General features: G+C 51.8%; 10 protein-coding genes across 10 annotated transcripts; 4 read left to right on the top strand and 6 right to left on the bottom strand.

The window, feature by feature from the left end:
* Positions 1-193: 193 nt before the first annotated feature.
* Positions 194-3,598, bottom strand: ACET3X_000167 (uncharacterized protein). The gene is made up of 5 exons (XM_069446973.1): positions 3,187-3,598; positions 1,226-2,824; positions 980-1,161; positions 592-916; positions 194-455 (listed from the first exon to the last, which is right to left on the bottom strand). Exons 2-5 carry the CDS (start codon positions 1,484-1,486, stop codon positions 324-326), a joined length of 900 nt encoding a protein of 299 aa, XP_069310409.1. The 5' UTR covers positions 1,487-2,824; positions 3,187-3,598; the 3' UTR covers positions 194-323.
* Positions 3,599-3,883: 285 nt separating this feature from the next.
* ACET3X_000166 (uncharacterized protein) lies at positions 3,884-4,517 on the top strand (the record flags this gene model as incomplete). The annotated part of the gene is made up of 2 exons (XM_069446962.1): positions 3,884-4,111; positions 4,185-4,517. 2 exons carry the CDS (start codon positions 3,884-3,886, stop codon positions 4,515-4,517), a joined length of 561 nt encoding a protein of 186 aa, XP_069310408.1.
* A 626-nt stretch (positions 4,518-5,143) lies between these two features.
* On the bottom strand, positions 5,144-6,753 carry ACET3X_000165 (uncharacterized protein; the record flags this gene model as incomplete). Its single annotated transcript, XM_069446952.1, has 2 exons — positions 5,144-6,011; positions 6,065-6,753. 2 exons carry the CDS (start codon positions 6,751-6,753, stop codon positions 5,144-5,146), a joined length of 1,557 nt encoding a protein of 518 aa, XP_069310407.1.
* A 287-nt stretch (positions 6,754-7,040) lies between these two features.
* On the top strand, positions 7,041-8,490 carry ACET3X_000164 (uncharacterized protein; the record flags this gene model as incomplete). Its single annotated transcript, XM_069446941.1, has 3 exons — positions 7,041-7,156; positions 7,206-7,305; positions 7,354-8,490. 3 exons carry the CDS (start codon positions 7,041-7,043, stop codon positions 8,488-8,490), a joined length of 1,353 nt encoding a protein of 450 aa, XP_069310406.1.
* Positions 8,491-8,602: 112 nt separating this feature from the next.
* On the bottom strand, positions 8,603-9,688 carry ACET3X_000163 (uncharacterized protein; the record flags this gene model as incomplete). Its single annotated transcript, XM_069446930.1, has 2 exons — positions 8,603-9,512; positions 9,564-9,688. 2 exons carry the CDS (start codon positions 9,686-9,688, stop codon positions 8,603-8,605), a joined length of 1,035 nt encoding a protein of 344 aa, XP_069310405.1.
* Positions 9,689-10,153: 465 nt separating this feature from the next.
* On the top strand, positions 10,154-11,083 carry ACET3X_000162 (uncharacterized protein; the record flags this gene model as incomplete). The annotated part of the gene is made up of 1 exon (XM_069446919.1): positions 10,154-11,083. One exon carries the CDS (start codon positions 10,154-10,156, stop codon positions 11,081-11,083), a length of 930 nt encoding a protein of 309 aa, XP_069310404.1.
* Positions 11,084-11,573: 490 nt separating this feature from the next.
* ACET3X_000161 (uncharacterized protein) lies at positions 11,574-12,599 on the top strand (the record flags this gene model as incomplete). Its single annotated transcript, XM_069446908.1, has 2 exons — positions 11,574-11,607; positions 11,803-12,599. The coding sequence occupies 2 exons, from the start codon at positions 11,574-11,576 to the stop codon at positions 12,597-12,599; spliced, it is 831 nt and encodes a 276-aa protein (XP_069310403.1).
* Positions 12,600-15,897: 3,298 nt separating this feature from the next.
* ACET3X_000160 (uncharacterized protein) lies at positions 15,898-17,561 on the bottom strand (the record flags this gene model as incomplete). Its single annotated transcript, XM_069446898.1, has 3 exons — positions 15,898-15,945; positions 15,994-17,211; positions 17,262-17,561. 3 exons carry the CDS (start codon positions 17,559-17,561, stop codon positions 15,898-15,900), a joined length of 1,566 nt encoding a protein of 521 aa, XP_069310402.1.
* A 572-nt stretch (positions 17,562-18,133) lies between these two features.
* Positions 18,134-19,621, bottom strand: ACET3X_000159 (uncharacterized protein; the record flags this gene model as incomplete). The annotated part of the gene is made up of 1 exon (XM_069446886.1): positions 18,134-19,621. The coding sequence occupies one exon, from the start codon at positions 19,619-19,621 to the stop codon at positions 18,134-18,136; it is 1,488 nt and encodes a 495-aa protein (XP_069310401.1).
* A 624-nt stretch (positions 19,622-20,245) lies between these two features.
* On the bottom strand, positions 20,246-21,435 carry ACET3X_000158 (uncharacterized protein; the record flags this gene model as incomplete). The annotated part of the gene is made up of 2 exons (XM_069446875.1): positions 20,246-21,250; positions 21,295-21,435. 2 exons carry the CDS (start codon positions 21,433-21,435, stop codon positions 20,246-20,248), a joined length of 1,146 nt encoding a protein of 381 aa, XP_069310400.1.
* Between the last annotated feature and the right edge of the window lie 110 nt (positions 21,436-21,545).

The raw sequence follows: 21,545 nt of genomic DNA, 5'->3' as shown, positions 1-21,545 counted from the left end.
TTCATTACATGATCTGTTTCTTCTTCTTTCTCCGGAATCATTAAATGCCCTCTCGCTTCACGACCAAAACTACCAAGATCTACGATCGATGTTTCAGTGAACTCTAAAGACCGGTCAATGGCAATGTGCAAGAGCACTTATCTTCTCTGAATCTTCTCAAAGCGATCATAAAATTGATTATGTGTTCGGCCAAACACAAAAGGCTCAGTTACTACTATTATGAGAGCAGTGCGCCCGGCTTCTCCAATTCTTCTCAAAACACTATGGATACTACACATGTTGTCCTCCAAAATTTGCCAGACACACAAGAACCGACTTAGCACTTAGATTGGCAGCGTGGCATTAGCCGGCAAGCAGCTTCCCCTCTCCATCTCAATCCTCGCCGTCGCGTTGACAACCAACCCCGCCAATGGACTGGACCCACACTTCAAGCCGAGTACAAATGCCTGGCTATGCTGTTACATTTGTCAGTAAAAAAAACTTGAACCTTTACCAAAACACCCGAACCAGTGGGTGATGTCGGGAGAAGAAAGCGAAAGCATGGCAGAAGTTTCGATGGTGGAGATGACGGGGAAGGAAAAAAATACATACCACATCTGCCAAAAACGGCGCCGTATGCGTGTGATCCATCTGATACTGCTTATCCACTACCTCCTTGCCAAGCAGCTTCTGTGCTTGTGCGGCGTAGCTTCCATGTTGCACAAAGTACACATGCGCTGCTGGACCGCCGAGTTCGAGAACAGACAACATGTTGTAGTAGGCAAATCTCGTAGACTTGTACGTATAAGTACCAGATTCCCAAACGTTAGTTGGTAGCTGCTCCGCGACAATGATGCCAGATGCGCCTAGGTTCAGGAAAGTGGATGCTGCAGTTTTGATGTAGTGGGGGAATGTGTACACAGTTTCTGTAACGTTGCTATTGCGTGGACACGGAGATTAGTTGTTGTGGCAGATCGATGCTACTAATTGGCCAACTTACTTGAAAACCACTGTGCATGTCTCATCGCCTACACCGGGGCAAGATGGTCGGCCTTTGTCTCCCGTTGTGCTCGTCGAGCCATTCGTGAGTGTTGGTGCGTCGTTGATGCCAAATTCGATAACCACCCAGTCTCCGGGTTGGATTGCTTGCGCTATTCTCTCGAAACGACCTTCGCGTGTGAACTGTATTTGCTGTGGGTTAGCCTAGTTTCCTTGATCTTCTGTTCCAAAAAAGGAGGAGACGTACGGAGCGCGCGGATCGACCGGCATAAGCAGAGTTGTTTACACGGGCGTTGGTGCCGAATGAGTACTGGAGGTACTGTCCCCAACCTTCCGTTCCATTGTGTCCACCATCGGGTGCAGTTGTAGAGTCGCCGGCTACCCAGATTGTTGGCACGGTTGCGCGTGAAACTGCTGCACCTCTCGGTCTCTCGGTCAGGCTCTGTGGTAGTGCCGAGACTGCGATGCCGAAGCTGAGAAGGTACGGTAATGACGATTGGAGCTTCATGATGATTGCTAGTGATCAGCCCTTTCAACTTTTACCAACGAGCTGGTTCAGGAACGGGCGGATTTATCTGCTAAACATTGCGCCAAGTGTCCAGTTCTTATACTGACGATGATAGCCCCAGGGCCCTGTACGATCTACAGCGCCACCGGAGCATGTCATCTCCAGATCGTGCCGCAATTGGATCAGTAACGCCGTCTCTAGACTAGTTTGATCTTTGCGATTCGAAGACGTTGAAAAGGCGCGGAAATAGCACCAAAAGAATGTCGCCGGTGCGGAGTCCCCGCAGAGTCCGGGGTCGATGTACCTAGGTACACTCGGCGATCGGAGCATCATCCGCCGAGCTAAACAGATCTTCCGTCGCATGAAAGGATGAGACCAAAACACGTTAGGGGACAGCAAAGGAGTTGTTTAGAAGACTAGGTTTAAGGACGTTTTGCGCAATGTGACGGGAAGACAAGCTAGCTGACGTCACCAGCACATGGCTGTAAGCGAGCTCTGGACAAAGCCCTTGTCTTTCCACGTGGAGAATCCTGTCCCTTACATTCACATACTTTACTCTATTTCAAACACCAAAAGAAACCTTAACTTCTTCTATAGTCGCTGTGACTTTTCTTTAGCGCCTTATATATCTAAAGCCATATACTCATCGCTGTTGAATGGGTTGTCTTTCCGACATCGGCATTTTTCAACAAGAACGCCTTCATGTCTGCCGGTACACTGCCCTTGCGCCAATTGCTGCGTAGTTCAGGCATGTTGAAGAGGTATGCAACGAGACCGGTTTCGGTAGCTGTACCAGATCGTGCTTCTGGTTCCCGGCAGAAAGTAACCTGAGATGAGCTGCACTATCCTCTCTCTCATTGAGTGACGGAGGCAGGGTGGCCCTGATGTATCATGTATTCGTGTTGCCGTGATGAGGGATGACGAGCGCCTCACCAGCCTCTTCAGTGATCGGCTCGGCCCATGCTATGATAGGGTTCTCACGGACGATAGCGGCTTCAGCACCAGTAAGGTTTAGATATTGACAAGAGACCCATTCGATTGCTTCGAAGGCGATTATATCGCCCTCCTTGTCACCAAGTGGTGGCTTCTTCGAAGACTCCTCGTACTGAGCTCGAGTTATGCCGTCTACCGTGCTGGCTAGATAAGGTCTCGGGATATCATCGTCTTTCTTAACAGGTTTGCTGGAATCCTTTGATACAGTCTGTACTGAAGGATTGCCATCTGATTCCACGTCGCATGCTTCGTTTTTGGTATTATCTTGCTTCAAGGCAGCTACCGAATCGCGTGATCGTTTAACCCCAAGGTTGAAAGAATCGTTGGAGACCGCTGCCTCTGCTCCTGTTCGATTGTTTAAGCCCATTTTCTGATGAAGACGAACGACTGGTTGGGACTCAGCGGCCCTAACAGATAGATGTGTAAAGAAGGCCGCAATCGCTGCCAGAATGACGTGTGAGATATAAACCATGACGGATGCCTTGGCGAAGCGGGGAAATCTACAGCGAATCGGATAAAGAGACGTTCAATTGTCGTGTACAGCGCAGTCAAGGAAGCAAGGTCTGGGGGTATTGCAAAAAGCACAATGTATAGAAACGAAGACTGAGACGTTGTCTAATATGTGTGTGTGTATAATCTGGTGTTTGAGGCGCTGCGTTTCTCTCCATCTTATAGTCGAAAACATGAACGAGACATAGAACACTCACCTCACCAGTCTTCAGTAAGATGCAGAATTAATTCATGCCGAGAGAGTAAGATATCCAATCTGACGCTCGACACCTCTCAGTTCAAAACCAATCGACCTATACGTCAGCGTCTCGCGGAGGCAGATTGCGTTCATATCCCATGTACTGTTTCAGCCCTCTGAATAGGGGTTGTGATGATTATGTGGGTGTTCACGATGGTCTCGGTGGTCGTGGTGTCCTTTCCGCCTCTTTCTCAAGCTCCCTGTTGCGTAGTGACCGCCCGTAAAACGCGTCGCGCAATTCTCATTGGACTTATGTTTTTTTTTTCGCCCAAAGCTACATGGGAAGCATACGTTCGCGTTGCTATATTGATGCGGCAAATGTGGAGGCGATAGATCGCGATGATCAACAGACGTGTCGAATGTGTGCAAGTAAAACGCGACGCGGCTCTGCGGCAGGATCGATGATGGCGGGGAATTGGCGCCAACAATGCGAAAGCCTCCGCGTGCCGATAGAGCCACAATTCCTGAAAAGCTCTGCCAACGGACGGCATCGGCGATCTTGAAATGGGCATGGCATCTCAACATGAAATCGCGGCAAATATACCCTCTTGTCTCAGCCGCATTGCATCCAGAACAGCCATTACTTGAGCCCGACAAGCACACCCCCTGATCACCTCTGCACACCAATCTTGCTATCATTGCAGACCGAATTCAGAATGGCGACAGACGACATTTCGATCCCGCAGCACGTGGCCATCTCAGAAGCACCCCGCGATGTTGAGGTTATCAAGAAGCAAGAGAAGGCCGCTCTGCTTCCATACTGGGATTCTAGCATTGCGTTCAAGCTCGGTTACAACCTCCGCACACGCCTGCTCACCTTTGAGCGTCCAGCTGTTGTAGATATCTCTACCATCAGCACACCAGGCCATGTGCTTTTCCACGCTGTGAGTAGTCTGATTAACATTGTCGTCGATAGGCGGCTTCAATGTGTAGAGACGCGTCATTAACTCAAAGCAGGTAACACACTCTGGCACCGCCCTAGACAACGACTTCTGGGTTAGCCGGAAACGCGCAGCTGTCATTCGCTTCAACGCGAGCACATGGCGTCTGCAGAACCAATTCGAGGGCGATGAGGAGAAGTTCAAGGCCAAGATGGGACTCGGCGAGACGGCGAAAGACTATGCAATTCATGGTGGTGGTGTGCCCATTTACATCAAGAACTGCGATGGACCCGTCGCGGTAGTTGTTGTGAGCGGACTGAAGCAGTGGGATGACCATCAAGTCGTCATTGAGGAGCTGGGTAAGCTTTGCAAAGAGATGGAAAACGGACATGGCGGTACGCCGATCTAGGAGGTTGTAGCTATATAGTTATCTTCAACTATGACTGGTTTCTTCGCCGAATACGCTTCCTCCAAGCCCAGAATCCTGATGAACAACGTCACAAGCATATATGAGAACGACAATTGATTGCATGACATGGACATTCATCTGAAGTCCTCTCCAGAAGGTTATTCCTCAACCCACTTTCCTTAAGAAACAGGAGGAAACTGTATTGATTGCGCTGGGGATTAAGCAGTCGAGGAAATAGGATTAAGAGCAGGACATTCACATGCAAAGCCGTATCATTTTTGATCAAGTTATTCAAAGTTAGCTAGACAGAAGCAGTGGGCGCCGTCTTCGTCGTGAGTTCCTCACCATCACGGAAAGAACACCCTGTGAGGTAACTTGATCTGAAGAGGAAAGAGCAGCTAGGACATGATGAACCGTATTCGAGGGTCCCGGCATTCGAAAAAAAGGTCTATACAATGTAGCCGACTCACATCCCCATTGAAACAACATGCAAACTTTTCGGTCCTGACCAAGGGTGCCATCTTCTCCAAGACAAGGTCGGGGATCAAGCAGCTCGTAGGGTATACGCGAAGAGACCAGAACGCCGAAACATAAAAAGGCCGCACCTGTGCCTGCCGCCTAGACACTCAGCCCTCCTCCGTGTCCATCTGATCGCGTCCTCTTCTTGCGCCTCCGCCACGGCCTCCTCTTCCTCCACCTCGCCCGCCGCGACCACCCTTTCCACCCCTCTGCTCATGGTAATCCTTCATCTCCCTTACAGCGATCCTCTGTGCATCACCAACACGCTCCGCATATACCATCGCCTCGTCCTTGTTGATGACCTCCTCCGGGATCTTCTTGCCAAGCGCATTCTCGATGCGTAGCCAGATCTCAAGGTCGTATTGTGTGACAAATGATACAGCCTTACCAGACTTTCCGGCTCTGGCTGTTCGACCGACACGATGGACGTAGGTTTGAGAATCGCTTGGCAAATCGAAGTTGACGACGAGGTCAACGGCGGGGATATCGAGACCACGGGCTGCTACATCGGTAGCAACGAGAATATCGCGACTCTTTGACTTGAACTTGTTGAGGGCACCGAGACGGGCGGATTGACCCAGCTGACCGTGTAGCGGGATGGCACCGAAGCCAAGGGTGCGGAGGAGAATGGATATGCGCTGTGTCTCGTTGACTGTGCGCGTGAAGATTATGGTTGGGTGGCCGATGTTGTCGTTGAGGAGGTGGATGAGGTACAGATCCTTCCACTTGAAGGGTAGGAAGATGTATCGTTGCAGGAGGGTCGAGACGACTTGATGTGACGAGCTGCTGATGCTCACACGGACCGGGTTCTGCAAGGCTGCGCGTTGTAGACTTTCTACTTTGGAGGACATAGTGGCGGAGAAGAGGTATGTGTGGCGTCCTTCCCTGGGAAGTACTTTCAGAATCTTGTCTAGTACTGGGCCAAAGTCGAGGTCGAGCAGACGGTCGGCTTCGTCGAGCACCATGTATTTCAGGCTGTGATTCGGTTAGCCTGGTGTTTCGTTATCCTTCTCGTGGACAACACTTACTGCTTGAGCGAGAAGCCCTTGGTGTTCTCCAAATGGTCGAGCAGACGCCCCGGAGTAGCCACCACGATGTGCGGCCTCTTCGAGAGGGCGATAGCCTGAGGAACCATATCCATACCTCCCACCAGCGTCGCACACTTGACGTTGATGATGCTACCTAGCGCGTCTACCTGCTGTGCGATTTGGTATGCCAATTCTCGGGTAGGTGCCAGAATCAGTCCGAAGAGCGGTTGAGGCTTCTCGAGCAGCGACTGTAGTATGGGCAGGACGAATGCCGCCGTCTTTCCGGAACCTGTTTCGGCTAATCCAATCACATCTCTGCCTTCGAGCGCGATAGGTATGGCTTGTTCTTGAATAGGAGTCGGGTTCTTGTAGTTGAGGGTTTCTACCGTGTCGCATAGTTCTTCGCGGATTCCGAGGTCTCGGAAGGTCTTCTTCGGTGCGTCTTCGGCAACGCTGGTAGAGGGTAAGGCTTCTTCTTCTGGAGCATTATCATCCGCTCCATTCTCTTCTTCTTCTTCTTCATTATCCGTGGAGTCTCGGTCGGAATCGCTGGGCTCTGGCTCTGGCGGTGGTGCAGCCTTCTTCTGGACTTTCTTCGCGGGCGCATTCCATGGTCGCACCTTCTTTGAAGACGCGCCAGCCGCAGCGGCAGCGTCTTGTGGGAGCTTTCTCTTTGTGACTCCTGGCATGGTGTTTGTGATAGGCTGAGAAAAGTCGTGCGCAGTGTTCTTGGAATCAAAGCCTCGGAGCCAACAGAAGTCGAAATCTTGGCAAAGTGGGACGGACCCACCTAAAAGTTCGAGCGCCAGCCAGCTCTAGTTTGCGACTGCATGCGACAAAACCATTCGTCCGACAACACCAGCACGCCGCCCTCCAAGTCATAGCAGTGCGATACACATTCGAACTAGAGGTTCACAGAGGGAGCCCTTTTTTGATTTAATAACCGAGGTCGACAGCACGCAATCCAGTCTTCGCAATGGCTCGTGGAAGAGGAACCGCGAGGAAGAAGCAGTCGGTACGCGACAAGGAGCTTTCCAAGAAGCCGATCGCAGGGACTCCGAAATCCATGGTCATTCGTATCGGCGCGCAAGAGTAGGTCGGGTCACATCGAGGCGTCGACTTGGTCGCTAACGAAATTCAGGGTAGGAAGGTCTGTCTCGGACCTCGTGAACGATGTACGCCATTGCCTGGAACCTGATACTGCCATCCGACTGAAGGAGCGGAGGGCGAACAAGCTCAAGGTACGACACAGATATTTGTCTGCATGACTTGGGCTAACAATCAAAAAGGACTTCCTTGTCATGTGCGGGCCGCTCGGTGTTAGCCACCTCCTCCTCTTTTCCCGCTCAGAAGTCGGGAACGTCAACCTCAGGCTATGCCGCGTCCCCCGCGGACCTACCCTCCATTTCCGGGTGGAGAACTACAGTCTCTGCAAAGATATCATCAAGTCTATGAGGCGCCCACGAGCTGGCGCAAACGACTACATGGTCGCACCACTGCTGGTGATGAACAACTTCCTCACAAGCGACTCGGAGAGGGAAAGACTCGGCGACAAGGCACCGCCTAAGCACTTGGAGAAGCTGGTGACAGACATGTTCCAGGGCTTGTTCCCGCCCATCCAACCGCATACCACACCTCTGCACTCGATCAAGCGCGTCCTCCTGCTCAACCGTGAGCCTCCTTCCGAAGAGGGTGGATCTGTCACGATCAGTCTGCGACACTACGCGATCACGACAAAAGTCACCGGCGTACCGAAGGCCATTCGACGATTATACGCAGCCGAGAAGCTCATTGGCAGCAAGGAGAAGAAGAAGAGCGCGCTGCCAAACCTGGGCAAGCTCGAGGATGTGGCTGATTACATGTTGGACCCTTCAGCTGCTGGCTACACATCCGCCTCGGATACTGAACAAGATACCGACAACGAGGTAGAGGTCACAGCCCCTGTGCGACAAAAGGTCTTGTCCCACCGCGAGAAGGAGAAGCTGAAAGCCGGTGATGAGACATCACATGCACGTGCCAAAGGCTCAAAACCTCGTGTCGAGAAGCGTGCAGTCAAGCTCGTCGAGCTTGGTCCTCGCATGAAGCTTCGTCTAACCAAGGTCGAGGAGGACGTCTGCGGCGGCAGGATCATGTGGCACGAGTACATCAAGAAGAGCAAAGCGGAAGAGCAAGAACTAGAGAAGAAGTGGACACAAAGAAACAAGGAGAAGGAGGAGCGAAGGCGCATACAAAAGGAGAATGTGGAGAAGAAGCGCAAGGAGAGGGCTGCTGCGAGGGGAGAGACTGGCGAAGGCGAAGGCGAAGAGGACGAGGATGAGGAGATGGATGACTTGGACGAGTACGATATGGATGATGACGTCTGGCAAGACGCCGCCGATGCTGGAGAGGAGGGAGACGAAGACGACGAGGAAATGGATGACGAGTGATATGGTCTTATACAAAAGTCTTAATGATACCCCATTCAACGCTTCATCCCCAACTATGCTCACTCCGTGCTTCCATCCCCGTCACACAAGCACCGGGTATCAAAGTTCTCCCTCAAGCCCCTTTTGGCTTTTTAATCAACACCTTCTCCCCATCTGCACTCAACTCCCACCCCACGCCTTCACTAACCAACTCCTCCCACCTCCTCTCTGTAACTCTCTCCACAAACCCCTTATCCGCACTCAAATACGCCTTGCCCAGACATTTGAGCGCATGCACTCTAACCCCGCCATCAGCCCACTCCATAACACTCCTCTGATAGCCATCCACACTCCGCCTCACGCGCCAAAACCCCACATAGTCGTCCGCAACAAGACACCTCAGCACCTTCTCCACCCTCCAATCCTTGTACCCATATGCCAACTTCGTCGTTCTTGCGCCCGCGAAATCCGACTGCCGACACGCTTGATCGAGGATCAGCAGCCCGACGAATTCGTGTAGCGTAGACGGGGACAAAGGGTTCCGTGGGTGTATTGTGTTGAGCAGGGAGAGGAGAGAGGGGAGGTACGAGGACCAGTCGTGGCAGAGGATGCTGACGTGGATTGCGAAAGTGTAGGCGCGCAGGGCGAAGGCGTCGCTGCGGTTCGAGGCGGTGATTGCTTCGCGGAGTTTGCGCAGAGAGGCGAGGACGGTGGCTAGTTCGTTGATGGAGGGGGCGAAGGCTTTTTGGGGGATGGGGTGGTGTTGGTGTGTTGTGGATGTGTTTGTCGAGGTAGAGGCGAGGGGCGGGCGGCTGGGGCGTTGGTGCTCTGGGGGCGCGTGTTTGGAGAGGGAGAGCGAGGAAAAGGAGGATGTGAGTTTGGAGTTTGCGGTCGCGGCTGACTTTGTGTCTGTGGATGTGGACTGTGGGACGCTGACTGATACGAAGAGACGGTCGAGTTCGTCACGGTTGAGGGCGCACAGTTTCATGTAGCGTTCTATGATGCGGTTGAAGTAGACTTCTTGTGTTTTGAAGTCATTGAGCCTGTGAAGTCAGCCATTGTGCCTCGATATATAAGGCGAGAGGGAGAAGTACCGTGTCTCTCCCTTGGAAGGCAGTCCGTATGTCTCCAAGATGTCTTCGCGGACCGGCTTCAAGCGGTTCCAAGCACCTGATGCTGCGCGACGGCTGCTGGGCCGGGCGGGATCTGATGACTTCATCGCGCTGGTAGTTGAGCTGGGGCGTCCTGGTGAAGGGTATGGGAGGTCAAGTAATGTCGAAGACCTTGATTATCATGGCTGTAGGTCACCGGACAGATTTCAAACCCATCGTGTCCAGGTGGGTGGCAGTCAAAGTAGTCGCGCTGGGGGGTGCGAGAAGGTGGGAGGAGGGGCAACACCCGAGCTCGACGCGTCTCAGACCATCCTCGTCGCGATGGGGAGACACCGGATTCAAAGCGTCCAGATGTGCATCAACGTGTCTAGCGGTTGATCGCTGCCCTGATGAAGCGACGTGTTGTTCTCGCAAGCCTCGCCGGACGCGGCATAGTTTGTGCGTAGTCCCTGAAGTTGTTCGCGCATTCTCCGAGGCCGCTTCATGACATGGGAACTCCCCGCAATCTTTCATGTACTGCAAGTCTTTCCATTGCATTCTGCTTATCCATTTTCTCTCATACTGTTCGTAACATGGAAGCCACCAAGAAAGCGACCTCCAAGGCCGCGGAAACCGGAAAAGAGCTAGAGAAAAAGGTCGAAGAAAAGTTGATACTACTATGGGACGAGCTCGCTCCATGGCAGCAGGACAACCACTATATTCAGTCAGGATACCGCGCGCAATCCAATTCCTACATCAAATCCTGGAAGAGCCTAGGATATTTGCACAACGAAACCGTCAACATCTACACACATCTCGTCGGCGCCTTGATGGCTGCCATAGCTTCAATCGCTCTATACAGCACACTCGCACCTCGATATGAGACTGCTACGCAAGAGGATGTGTTGGCATTTGGCTGCTACTTTGCTGGCGCTGTAGCATGTCTAGGTATGAGCGGGACCTATCACACGATACAAAACCACTCCTACGAAGTCGCTGTATTCGGAAACAAGCTCGACTACCTGGGCATTGTGTTCTTGATCTGGGGGAGCTTCATACCGGTTATTTACTACGCGTTTGGCAGCGAACCAGAGTTGCGAAGAACGTACTGGACCATGATTACGACACTGGCAGCTGGCACGTCCGTCGTAGCGACACACCCCAAGTTCCGCACGCCTGCTTTGCGGCCTTTCCGAGCTCTCATGTTTGTGCTCATGGGTCTTTCTGCCGTGTTTCCCGTACTGCACGGCGTTCGACTGTATGGGGTTGAATCTTTGCGAAAGAGCATTGGGCTGGATTGGGTTCTTCTGCAGGGCGCGCTGTATATTGCTGGCGCAGCTATCTATGCGGCGAGGATACCTGAGAAGTGGAATCCCGGGAAATACGACATTTGGGGCTCAAGCCATCAGATCTTCCATGTATTGGTTGTTCTCGCAGCAGCAAGCCATCTCGTGGCTTTGGTAACGGCGTTCGACTACGAACACAGCCACAGGCTGCAGGAAGTGATGGGAGGCAAGATTTAAACGCAGGTGCACGACATCCAACCGCGAATAAGACGCAATACCATCTCTGACGCCTTTCTTTTGTGTATCGTGAGATGCCGTCTTGCACCTCATCCTGAAGGAAGCGATCGACAAGGATGTATTTCGAGAATATAGCCGAACGACGCACAGGCCGGCAGATGACGCCGTGGCTCGATCTGCCAGCCACCTTGTATGGGGAAGGCACGTTTGTGGGCCAGGGCGGCCAATCAAACCTCAGGACCGCAGCTTCCGATCTTCAAGCTCACTTTCCCAGCACTCAGGTTCTCGGCTTCCATTCTTCTCGTTTCTTCCACACAACCCGTCGCGTCTCTTTCCACGCCTTGCGCATCATCTCTACCCATCACACTATCCTTCCGAGCTTTACGCGCACCAATTGCTTCCCTGTACCGTCCTCGCGACTTCCCACGCTGCTTTGCGAAGCATAACGTCATCTCATACCACCTGCGCCTGCCGAGCTGCATCACTCGCAATGACTGACACTGAAATCCAACAAGGAGACAAGGGTACGTTCCTCCTACCTCTGCAATCCGAGACTTCCTCGTGTACATAGTAGCTGCGCCTGCCACCCTCTTGCCAGGCGCATTGCGCGCCAGCAAGCGCAACGATTGCCGATCTCCGCGCGTGGCTACGTTCTCAGTCGCATCCAACATGCCCTCAAAAATCATTCTGGAGATCATTGCTGACGTGCGATTCATCAGTCTCATGGAACTGGGGCTCAGGACAGCCCGGCGGTGAAGTTGCCGAGGTCAAGGACCAAGGCGAGATCGCCATCGAATCAAACAAAGGCAACACCATCAAGAAGAACGCCTCACCTGAAAATCCCGCTGTCCACGTCGAGCGCTCTGGCAACGATGTCGTGAAGCGCGCTTCCGAACTCCAGATCGACGAAAAGGCCGACGGTGCCAATGGTGAACAAGCTAACGGCGACTCCAAAGAAGGCGACAAGGAAGCTGAGTCGGAAAAGACCGAGGACAAGTCGGAGAAGAAGGATGATGACAAGCCTGCTGAAGCCGAGAAGAAGGACGAGGAAATGAAGGACGCGCCAGACAGTGAAGAGAAGAAGGAAGAGGCGCAAACCAACGGCGACTCCAAGACCGAAGAGTCCAAGGAGGAGTCAAAAGAAGAGGCCAAGAACGACGCGACAAAAGACAAGTCCGACGACAAGCCTGCAGCCGACGACAAGGACGACGAACCCCAGGCCGGCGACAAGCGCAAGGCTGAGGAGTCAGCGGATAAGACCAACGGCACAGATGCCGACGAGAAGCCTGCAGAAAAGAAGGCAAAGACTGACGAGCCTGAGGCCGAAGGTGAGAACAAGGATGAGGACAAGGATGAAGCCGAGACGAAGCCCACTCCCAAGAAGGGCGGCCGTCCGAAGAAGGAGAAGAAGGAGCCGGCAAAGAAGAAGGCACCCAAGAAGGCTGCCACCGCTGACGGTACACCTCGTCGCAGTGGCAGGACTAACAAAGCGTCGGTAAATATGGCTGAGGATTAAGCCTCCCTACACGAGTGAAATGGACATGGTATTGAACGTGGCGCAAACTCGGATGAGTTGGAACCGGCAGAGTAAGGACAACAACGATTGCGGGAACGTATATTGGGTGGAAAGGATCTGGACTCGGCGCTAAAAGGGATTAATTGCATCTTGGTATCGTTCTCTTTTACTTCGGACGCAATCTTGCTTTTCCTTTAGTCGATGTTGTGTAAATGTACCAGTAAAATGAAAATCAAGATGAGAATCAACAGTACCTGCCTGCTTCTCTTGCGATTCTCTGTTCTTTGCGTCTGGTTATGGAAAGGGTACGCGGCGAAAGGATGTGGCTTTTATAAGATGAAACAGGATTCCATTGAATGACATGGCTATGGATTTCTATAGACTATTCTTGCTGAGTGACTGTAATGGGCCTGATGAAACTTGTCAGCGATTTTGCACTGTAGTCGGTGTGGTTACGTGACAGGCGTGGGTTATCTCTAATCAGACAGGAAATACTCATTCAATAAAGGCCGTGAAACCTTCTCCGATCCGTCTTGAAACTTGTGATTTGTATTGTAATCATCATATTGAGATGGGGAAAATGCTGGAAAAAGGAGGACTTTGACTTACTTGAGCTAGTGCAGTGTCACGAAGCGTTCTGCTGTTAGTTTTGACATGGTGGATGCGCATGTATATCCGCGATACATTAATCGCACAGGAAGTAATGCCGGTACATAGCCCTCTGGCTCATGCCATGATCGAGGCTGCTGTGACTGGTGAGAAAGAGATTGAGGGAGCTGTAAGCTGGGTGGAAGGATCTTGCGCGTTTTGAAGCGAGAGCCTTGGCGGAGCTGGGACCATGTGTCCTGCGAGCCTACCCCACCTTCCTCATAGCAGTGACCATCATGCCCTCTATGCTCATCAACTTATGCGATTCAGCTTCAGTATTCCGTCGATCTACGTGTGATTCTTTACAATGAGAAGGTTGTTCGGTTGTCCTACAGCGGCGACAGCCTAGCCCCCTCACTTCAGCCTGCCAGCTGGGTACTCAACGATCCGCTTCCAGCGCTCCAAGCGCACGATTGCGCCGAGTTGCAGAACGCAGTCATACATCCGACCTTGAAGATGCGGCTCCTCAATACACGTACTTTGAAATTGAAGACCTTCTTCAACAAAATTCCGCCATATGCCATTCTTTCTCACTGCTGGGAGGACGAAGAAGTCGTATTCTCTGACCTGGACGATCTAGAACAAGCTGGGAAGAAGAAAGGCTTTGAAAAGCTCCAAAAGACGTGCGAGCTTGCCATTGAAGATGGATATCAGTATGCGTGGATTGACACATGTTGCATAGATAAAAGCAGCAGTGCTGAGCTTTCGGAGGCTATCAACAGCATGTTCTCATGGTACAGGAACTCTGCGCAATGCTATGCCTATCTTGCCGACACCTATCTTCCCAGACTAAAGCCTTCAGAAACGATTGGAATCGGCGCCGACACAGAATTGCCCGCACATTTCGCCGGCAGTAAATGGTTCAAACGAGCATGGACGCTTCAGGAGTTACTCGCTCCAAGAAGCATCAACTCTTCTGGTCGGGATGGTATGAAATTCTACTCCAATAATTGGGAACTATTCGGGAGCAAGACTAGTCTTGCTGAGTCTATCTCGGAGATCACGGGCGTTCCCACTGAGTACCTGGAGGGACAGAGCCTACAGAGCGCAAGCATCAGTATGAGAATGTCTTGGGCGGCAGGCAGACGTGCGACAAGGCCTGAAGACATTGCATATTCCCTCCTGGGAATATTCGATGTCAACATGCCATTGTTGTATGGCGAGGGAAAAGTAAAGGCGTTTAGAAGATTGCAGGAAGAGATCATGAAGCTATCAGAGGACGAAACGCTCTTTGCGTGGGAAAGTACGCACTCCGGTACATCTTTGGACGTACTCGCGAACGACCCTGATGATTTCAGCGAAGCAAGCCAACTGGTACCCTTCGCGTCGGACGTTCCAGTCCCCCCTTATACCATGACACATCGAGGGCTACGTATATGGCTACCGCTATTCGAAACCCAGCAGCTCAACGATGACGATCGCTTGACCATGCGACCGCTGCGCTCACCAGTCATGATATTGACTGGTCCCGACATAGTCTGGGCGGTCCTCCGATGCCACCTTATACACGATTTTAATCGCATCGTGATTATCCCATTGCGATATCTGTCTGCAAATGTCTATCTTCGAGACACGGATACCCGCGTTTCCTTGATCTCAGAGGCGTCGTTACCTGCTACCATATCTACCAGAGAGATATACATGAGAAACAATAGCACTGCGGCCATCTCGGATAGCGTCCGGCGGCGATTCGGCTTTCTCATTCGAACGCTCCCTCCAGACTCGTACATAAGCCAGTGTTTCCCGAAGGAAGCTTGGAACGAAAAGGACAAAATACTACAAGGCAAACGAGACGATTCAGTGGCTAGCTCGTGGGAAGCGAGACTACAGCTGACATTCCCCTCGCTACTGAACAAGCAATTGCGAAAGGCCGGTTGTGTCGTTTCTCTTACATTTGGATGTACACAAGATGAGCATGATAGCGAAGCGAAACCTCACGCGTGGTACAGCACCCAAATGTGTGGACCAGTGGACTACCACCAATACGCTAAGTTAAGAGAAAGAATTGTAATGCAACAATCCAACGAAGTGTATGTGGCCGACAATGTCACCCGGTCAGACTTCGACCTAAAAGTAACGATCACGCCTAAGAAGATATTACTACAAGACATGTTCATAGTGGACATTGAACAGGGTGGTCTATACGAGAGTGTCGCGGTAGAAGAATTCAAAGCTAGACGTAAATGGCTCAAAATGAGACATTCGGATAACACGCAAACAGATGCCGACCAGGACTCGTTCACTTCTGACCCCTCTGTGAATCGAGTCTCGCGGTCTTTAGTTTTGGCTGCCTTGGGATTCAGACGCGCCCCAACAGAATAAAGATAGCAGCGGTATGCATACATGCTGCTCGCGTCGATTCAATGACATAGGTATGTGCTCTTTTCTACGAACGGCCTCGCTGAATTTATCGCAGTACTGCTCATATTTCACGAGCAGGATTGAATCATGCTTTGAAGCATGAAGAAGAGCGAAAATGGTAAGCACTTGGACCACGTATCGAATGTTGGTCTGCAATATGATATGGTGAATTGGAGCTACACTGGTTTTACTTCGCTGTGGATTCATGACTTCCGTGAGAATACGCTGTTGCCCCCTGCTAAACAAAAAACACCTGGGTCTAGACGACTACCAGTTATACAGTCTGCGCTCAGTGAAGACGTCCAGAATGCAGATCAATGGTCTTAGCACGCGCGAACTATGGTATGTCAGCGAAATTCGCTTATCAGAAGAGATGTGTACTCACTTGTGTCTTGTGCCACAGTTTCCAAACTATGATCGGCACTATGAAAAGTGGAATGCCAATGTACGAGGCGATAAAGTCACCTGTATTCCAGTTTCCCTTCAAGAAAACAGGAAACCCTGTAATCAGAGTAATGATAGTAGAGCCGATGAACCCGTACCAGGCAGTAAATGGTTGGAACGGGCTCTTCCAGGGCAGGGTGTCTCGGCTGACTCCTTGCGCTTTCATGGCAGCATAGAAGCGGATAAAGCAGAAACATAATGTTGCCCAAGCAATCAAGCCTGCGACTGTACTGAGGCTCACTAGCCATCCAAAGGCTTGCGCGGCGCCACCGCTTCCCAGGCTGAGATATGCGAGAGGCCCAAACATCCACGAAGCGAGGACCGCCCAGTAGGGCACTCCGTTGCTCCAGGTACGACCGAAGAATTGTGGGAGTTGGCGATCCGTTGTCATCGCGACAATGATACGAGACCCGACCCAACAGTAAGAGTTACCTGCGGACCAGGCAGATATAAGGATACAAGCGTTCACGATTGAAGGAAGAACGCTGATGCCAGCCTGCTTGATGGCGATGACCCAGGGTGAAGAGTTGGCGTTGCCAGTGTCTGATACGAGACCGGGATCCCTGGGGTCGACAATGATTCCAATGAGAAGAGCACCCAGGATGTAGAACAGGGCGATGCGGAATGTGACTCGTCTGGCGGACTTTGGGATGGCCACGTGTGGATTGATGCTCTCGGCAGCTGTGATGACCACCACCTCGACACCGATGAAGGAGAACGCTGCGTTGACGAACGATGCCAGGAATCCCAAAAAATGACCCGTCGATCCAGTGATTCCATTGTAGTCCACCCAAGCTCCCGGGTTGTTCCAGTAGCGGAATCCAATGGTCTCGCCGCTCGGTGCCCCTCCAGACGTTATGACGATTGAAACCAGGACCAGGCCCAGGAAGCACGCAATCTTGATAGTACCCGCAGCGACTTCAGATTCACCGAACCAGCGCACGCTAAGCAGGTTGATGGCAAGGATGAGGACAAGACTGATGGTAATGACGATGGCAGGTGACATGTCGGTCCAGTAGCCGACCAGGATTGCTGACGCTGAGCATTCGGCGGCAATGGATATAGTGTAGCAATAGCCATAGCTTATAGCCAACGAGAACCCGACCGCCGGGTCAATGAAGCGGCTTGCAAAATGCGGGAATGAGCCAGCAGTGGGAATCTAGGTAATTCTGAGCACAGTTCTGGGATGAACCGTTGTAGGATACTGACCACAGTGGCTATCTCTGCAACGCTTTGCATGACACACCACAAGACACTCCCGACAACGAGATAGGCGAGCAACAATCCTGCCGGTCCGGCATTTGCATATGCAGAGCCTGTTCCGATGAAGAGTCCTGTCCCTATTCCAGAGCAAAATCCAATCATGGTGACATGATAGTCCTTTAGGCGGCGCTGGGTAGCACCATGGCCACCCACATTCAGTTGTGGCTCGATAATTGGTTTACCATCGTCGGAATGATGGTAGTCGATATGGGGCGAACTCTCGATGTCTCGGATGTGGTCCAACATGTTTGCGGGGAAAGGGTTCAGAGACGCACAGGCAATAAAGGCCGCGGGTCACTACTCTGTGGCTACAATAAAAATCTTTCTGGACGACATGTACTCATATGCTCTTGTCCCTTGTCGACCAAGAAATTCTCTTTCGCGCCATCAAAGCACGTCATGTAAATCTACTACAAGCCTGGACCACCTTGTGGTGGCGCTGCATGAAGTTGCTGAGTATCGTACGAACATCACAGTACATAGTGCGCGACTTTCGGGGCGTCCTGGAATATCTGAATGGCTAGGTACCTATGCATCGAACAATGCCAGTAGCTATGCTCAGTCACAGACCCTTTTCTTTTGACAGAAATCAGGCATCGCCATATGATTTGGTAGACAGGCTAGTTTGCTGTGAATCGTGCCGGTGCGACTCCGGAAGGGGCCGATTTTAGCGCTGCGAAGTTTTCCCTGGGTAAACGCACTACTGGCTGGTCCTTCGTATTACGCCAGTCTCATTAGCTCAAGAACAGAATTGTGGAGACGTTTGAATACTTTGTGATGCTTGTTCCCTAGCATGACGGGGGTATCTACCAGATCGCTTATACCTTCACCTTCAACGTCCAACGTCTTCCTAAACATGCCCACCGACTGAACAGGAAGCTAACCAAAGACAAACCGAGAATCGCACAGAAGAAGGCTACCATAGGTTGAGGCCCGACTGTCTCAACAAGCTCCCCGCTGATCGGAATGCAAACCAGCGTCGCAAGAGAAGCGATGAAGTACATGCTTCCGTAGTATCGACCAAACTCTTCTGCTCTGCATAGCTGTCCCACGCATGCAGGGACCAAAGCCATCCATGAACCCGTTCCAAAACCGAAGAGCGCTGCGAAAGCGTACAGTGCTGGAAGCGATGTTGTACCGAACGGCAACCACAGGACTAGCATCCAAAGCAAAGTGAAGAGGATCATGATGAACAGGGTGTTGAAGCGACCAATCTTATCCGCGACATAGCCTGGGAGTAGCCGTCCGAGACAGGATACTCCATTAAGCACGGCGATGAGATAGAATCCGGTATCGGGCGGAAAGTCGGTGCTTAGCGATGCATATGTAGGCATGATGCCGAGTCCACCAAAGAGAACGACTTCGAAACCGAAAACACTCAACGTGAACAAGCTCAACCTTAGATCACCGTAGATTGAGAGTGATATTATGGCCTTATTCTTTGTAGCGGCGGACGGTGGAATGCGAGCCTTCATCAGGATGTTGGCGATGATGAAGCAAAATAGGAACACAAAGCCCAGTATACGGAGCGACCATGCGTAGCCATATTTTGGGAGGGTGGTACGTAGGATCAACGGGATTGCCAAACCACCAGCGGAGCTACCCATCATTGCGATGCCTTGTGTTAAGCCTCGTCTCTCTTTGAACCAATGCGCAACTACTGCGAGACTCGTAGTAGTAAGCATGGCGCCGGATAAGCCTCCCAGTATTCCACAGCAAAGGATCATCTGCCAAAACTTGTCGCACTCGGCAAGAAGGAAAATCATCAGTAGGAACATGACACTTCCGGTCAAAGCGATCCATCGTGGCCCATAACGGTCGAAGAGCGGTCCCACCCAGATGCCCAGCGCAAGGGACAAGTAAACGAAAACTGAAGGGATCCATCCAATGTCACGCGCCGACATGTACGACAGCTGGTTCTGGCCCCAGTAGTCCTGAAGTGTGCCAATGGAAACCATGAACCCAAATGAAGGGAACAGCATCAAGCACGCTGATGCGACAACGAGCCATGCGCGCAGTCCACCCTCAGGAAAGTCATCCTCAGCGTCCACTATAGGTATTCTAGGCTCCTCGTCTAGCTCATCAATAGGCTGTGTTCGATGCGACCGTGTGCGTCCATGCGACCGGATTTCCATTTCTTGATGAGTAGACTGCTTCGCTTCGCTCCCCGTTTTCGACCGTCCCGTCATCTTCGACACCGTTCTCCTCAGCCCGTCCCAAATCTCATCCGGTTCGGCATAAGGTTTCCCGTCGCTCGTAGTCATTCCGTCCTGCGTCTGGAAAGTCGGGTTGGCGATTGGGTCCATCTTTGAACAAGGCTTTCGTCTTCCTCTTTATCGACTTGAATAGGAAACCACGGCAAAATTGCGCAGAGCGCTCGTAGCGTGAACCAAAAGATCTCTTATCTGTCAGTAATATGTGCAGCCATGGACCACGAAACCCGCCGCTCCTTATAGAGCAACGTCCGGATTCTTATTCGCCATCTAGTAAGGTAGCTTGGCGCAAAATCCGCATCGATGACAGCAAACAGATGCATAAGGCGTATCAAGCGTCAAGGCCTCAAAAGCGCGCCCTATCGGCGAATGGAGCGGCGTTGTCTGGGCCTGCCCCGCCTTCTAGCACGCTCGGAGCTTTCTGAATATTCCGAGGTACCCTGGTTGCGCGTACTGGTATTCCGAGATCGCCATGGTTAAGAAAATAAGGGCTGTATGAAGCTTGCCGGCGCAAGGCGCGAGGGCGTGGGTGGAGACGGTTGTGGCTGCGGGCGATTCAAATTGTAAGGCGCGAAAAGAAGCCCGCGGGCTTGGGAGATGGCGACCGACTCAGCCGCTTGTTATGGCATCAGTCCGATAAAACTTTCAGCATCGTCTCTTGATTCACAAATCTACTGACTAACAAACCCGTCATTTAGCTACCTACAAACCTGTCCCTCAAATCGGTACAGCCGTAATGACACAATGAAACCTGACGTCGTCATAGCAGTGCACGTCCACCATCTTCAGTCCTGCGCTTTTCAATAACTTCACCCAATCTTCTCTACTCCGTTCAATACCGCCCAGCGCCGCCATCATCGCAAGATCCATCATCGCAACTTGCCAAGGCACCTTCGTATCTGGTAACACGACCTCATCAATCAAAATGCGCGACTCTGGGCCCATAGCCGGAACGATGTTCGAGAGGATGCGCACGCAGTCTTTATCCGCCCAATCGTGCATGATATGGCGCAGGTAGTAGAACTTGGCATCACGAATTGGTTGCTGCGTGAAGAAGTCATGGGTTTGGAACTCGATGCCATCCGCTTTGGGCGCATGTGCAAGAGTCGAAGGGACGTCTTGTACGACGATACGGCCAAGTATCTCGGGAAACTTCTTCTTGAATGCAACAGAATGCTGACCAAAACCGCCACCGATATCAACCAGAAGTGCAGATTCGTCCGCAGGCTCGAAGCCACCAACAACTTGCTGAGCAGGGTACGAAGAGACCCAGCTGTTGGCAGAGTCGAGCACCATGATATGGCCGAGTGCTTTCATTTGCTCGCCATCCTGCTTCATCCATTCAAATGGCGTGAGGTCCGTCTTCATCGCCACATGAAACGGCAGATCCTTAGGGTTGGTGATGTCTTGATACTTGTGCTCTTTCAGGTAGCCGGAAAGCGCGTGCATGACCGGCAAGTGGAGTTTTGAAAAATGCGGTACGGCGCCCTCGACATGCGGATTTGCGAAGACGCGTGTCGTCCGGTTTGCTGCAAAAACGTCTTTCTCAACTTCAGTGATAAGCCCGAATGATGCCATAGAGCGAAGCAAGTGGGCAAGTAGGTTCGGTGCTGCGCCTGTCTTTTTCTGAAAGTCATCATGCGTCATTGGCGTCGCGGATGAGGAGAGCGCCGTAAAGATGCTCAGATCGATTCCGACATCGACAAGAGCCGATTGCAGAGGCTCGTGAGATTAGTGGAGGAAATTCGGGCGCGTAGAAGACTCACTGCCATCGCTAGGCTGAAAATCATCTCCCAGTCGCTGTAGAGATCCTTCTGCAAGTCTCGAATCTGTTCCTGGATTTGTTGTCGTTCGCGAGCATTGCTCTTTGCGTATATCTCGCGAATGTTCTGAACTGATGCATCCATGATTGCAGGATTCCAGTGTATACAATGAAGTCGTTTACCGAGAGGTGGTTAGATGATTGTGTCGATGCATGTCTGATACCTATCTCATGCTCGAACTTTATAACTTACTG

This window comes from Alternaria dauci, chromosome 1 (assembly GCF_042100115.1).
Source record: "Alternaria dauci strain A2016 chromosome 1, whole genome shotgun sequence".
Lineage (NCBI taxonomy): Eukaryota > Fungi > Ascomycota > Dothideomycetes > Pleosporales > Pleosporaceae > Alternaria > Alternaria dauci.
The sequence above is the reverse complement of the archived record's forward strand: the minus strand, read 5'-3'. Positions and strand labels throughout refer to the sequence as shown.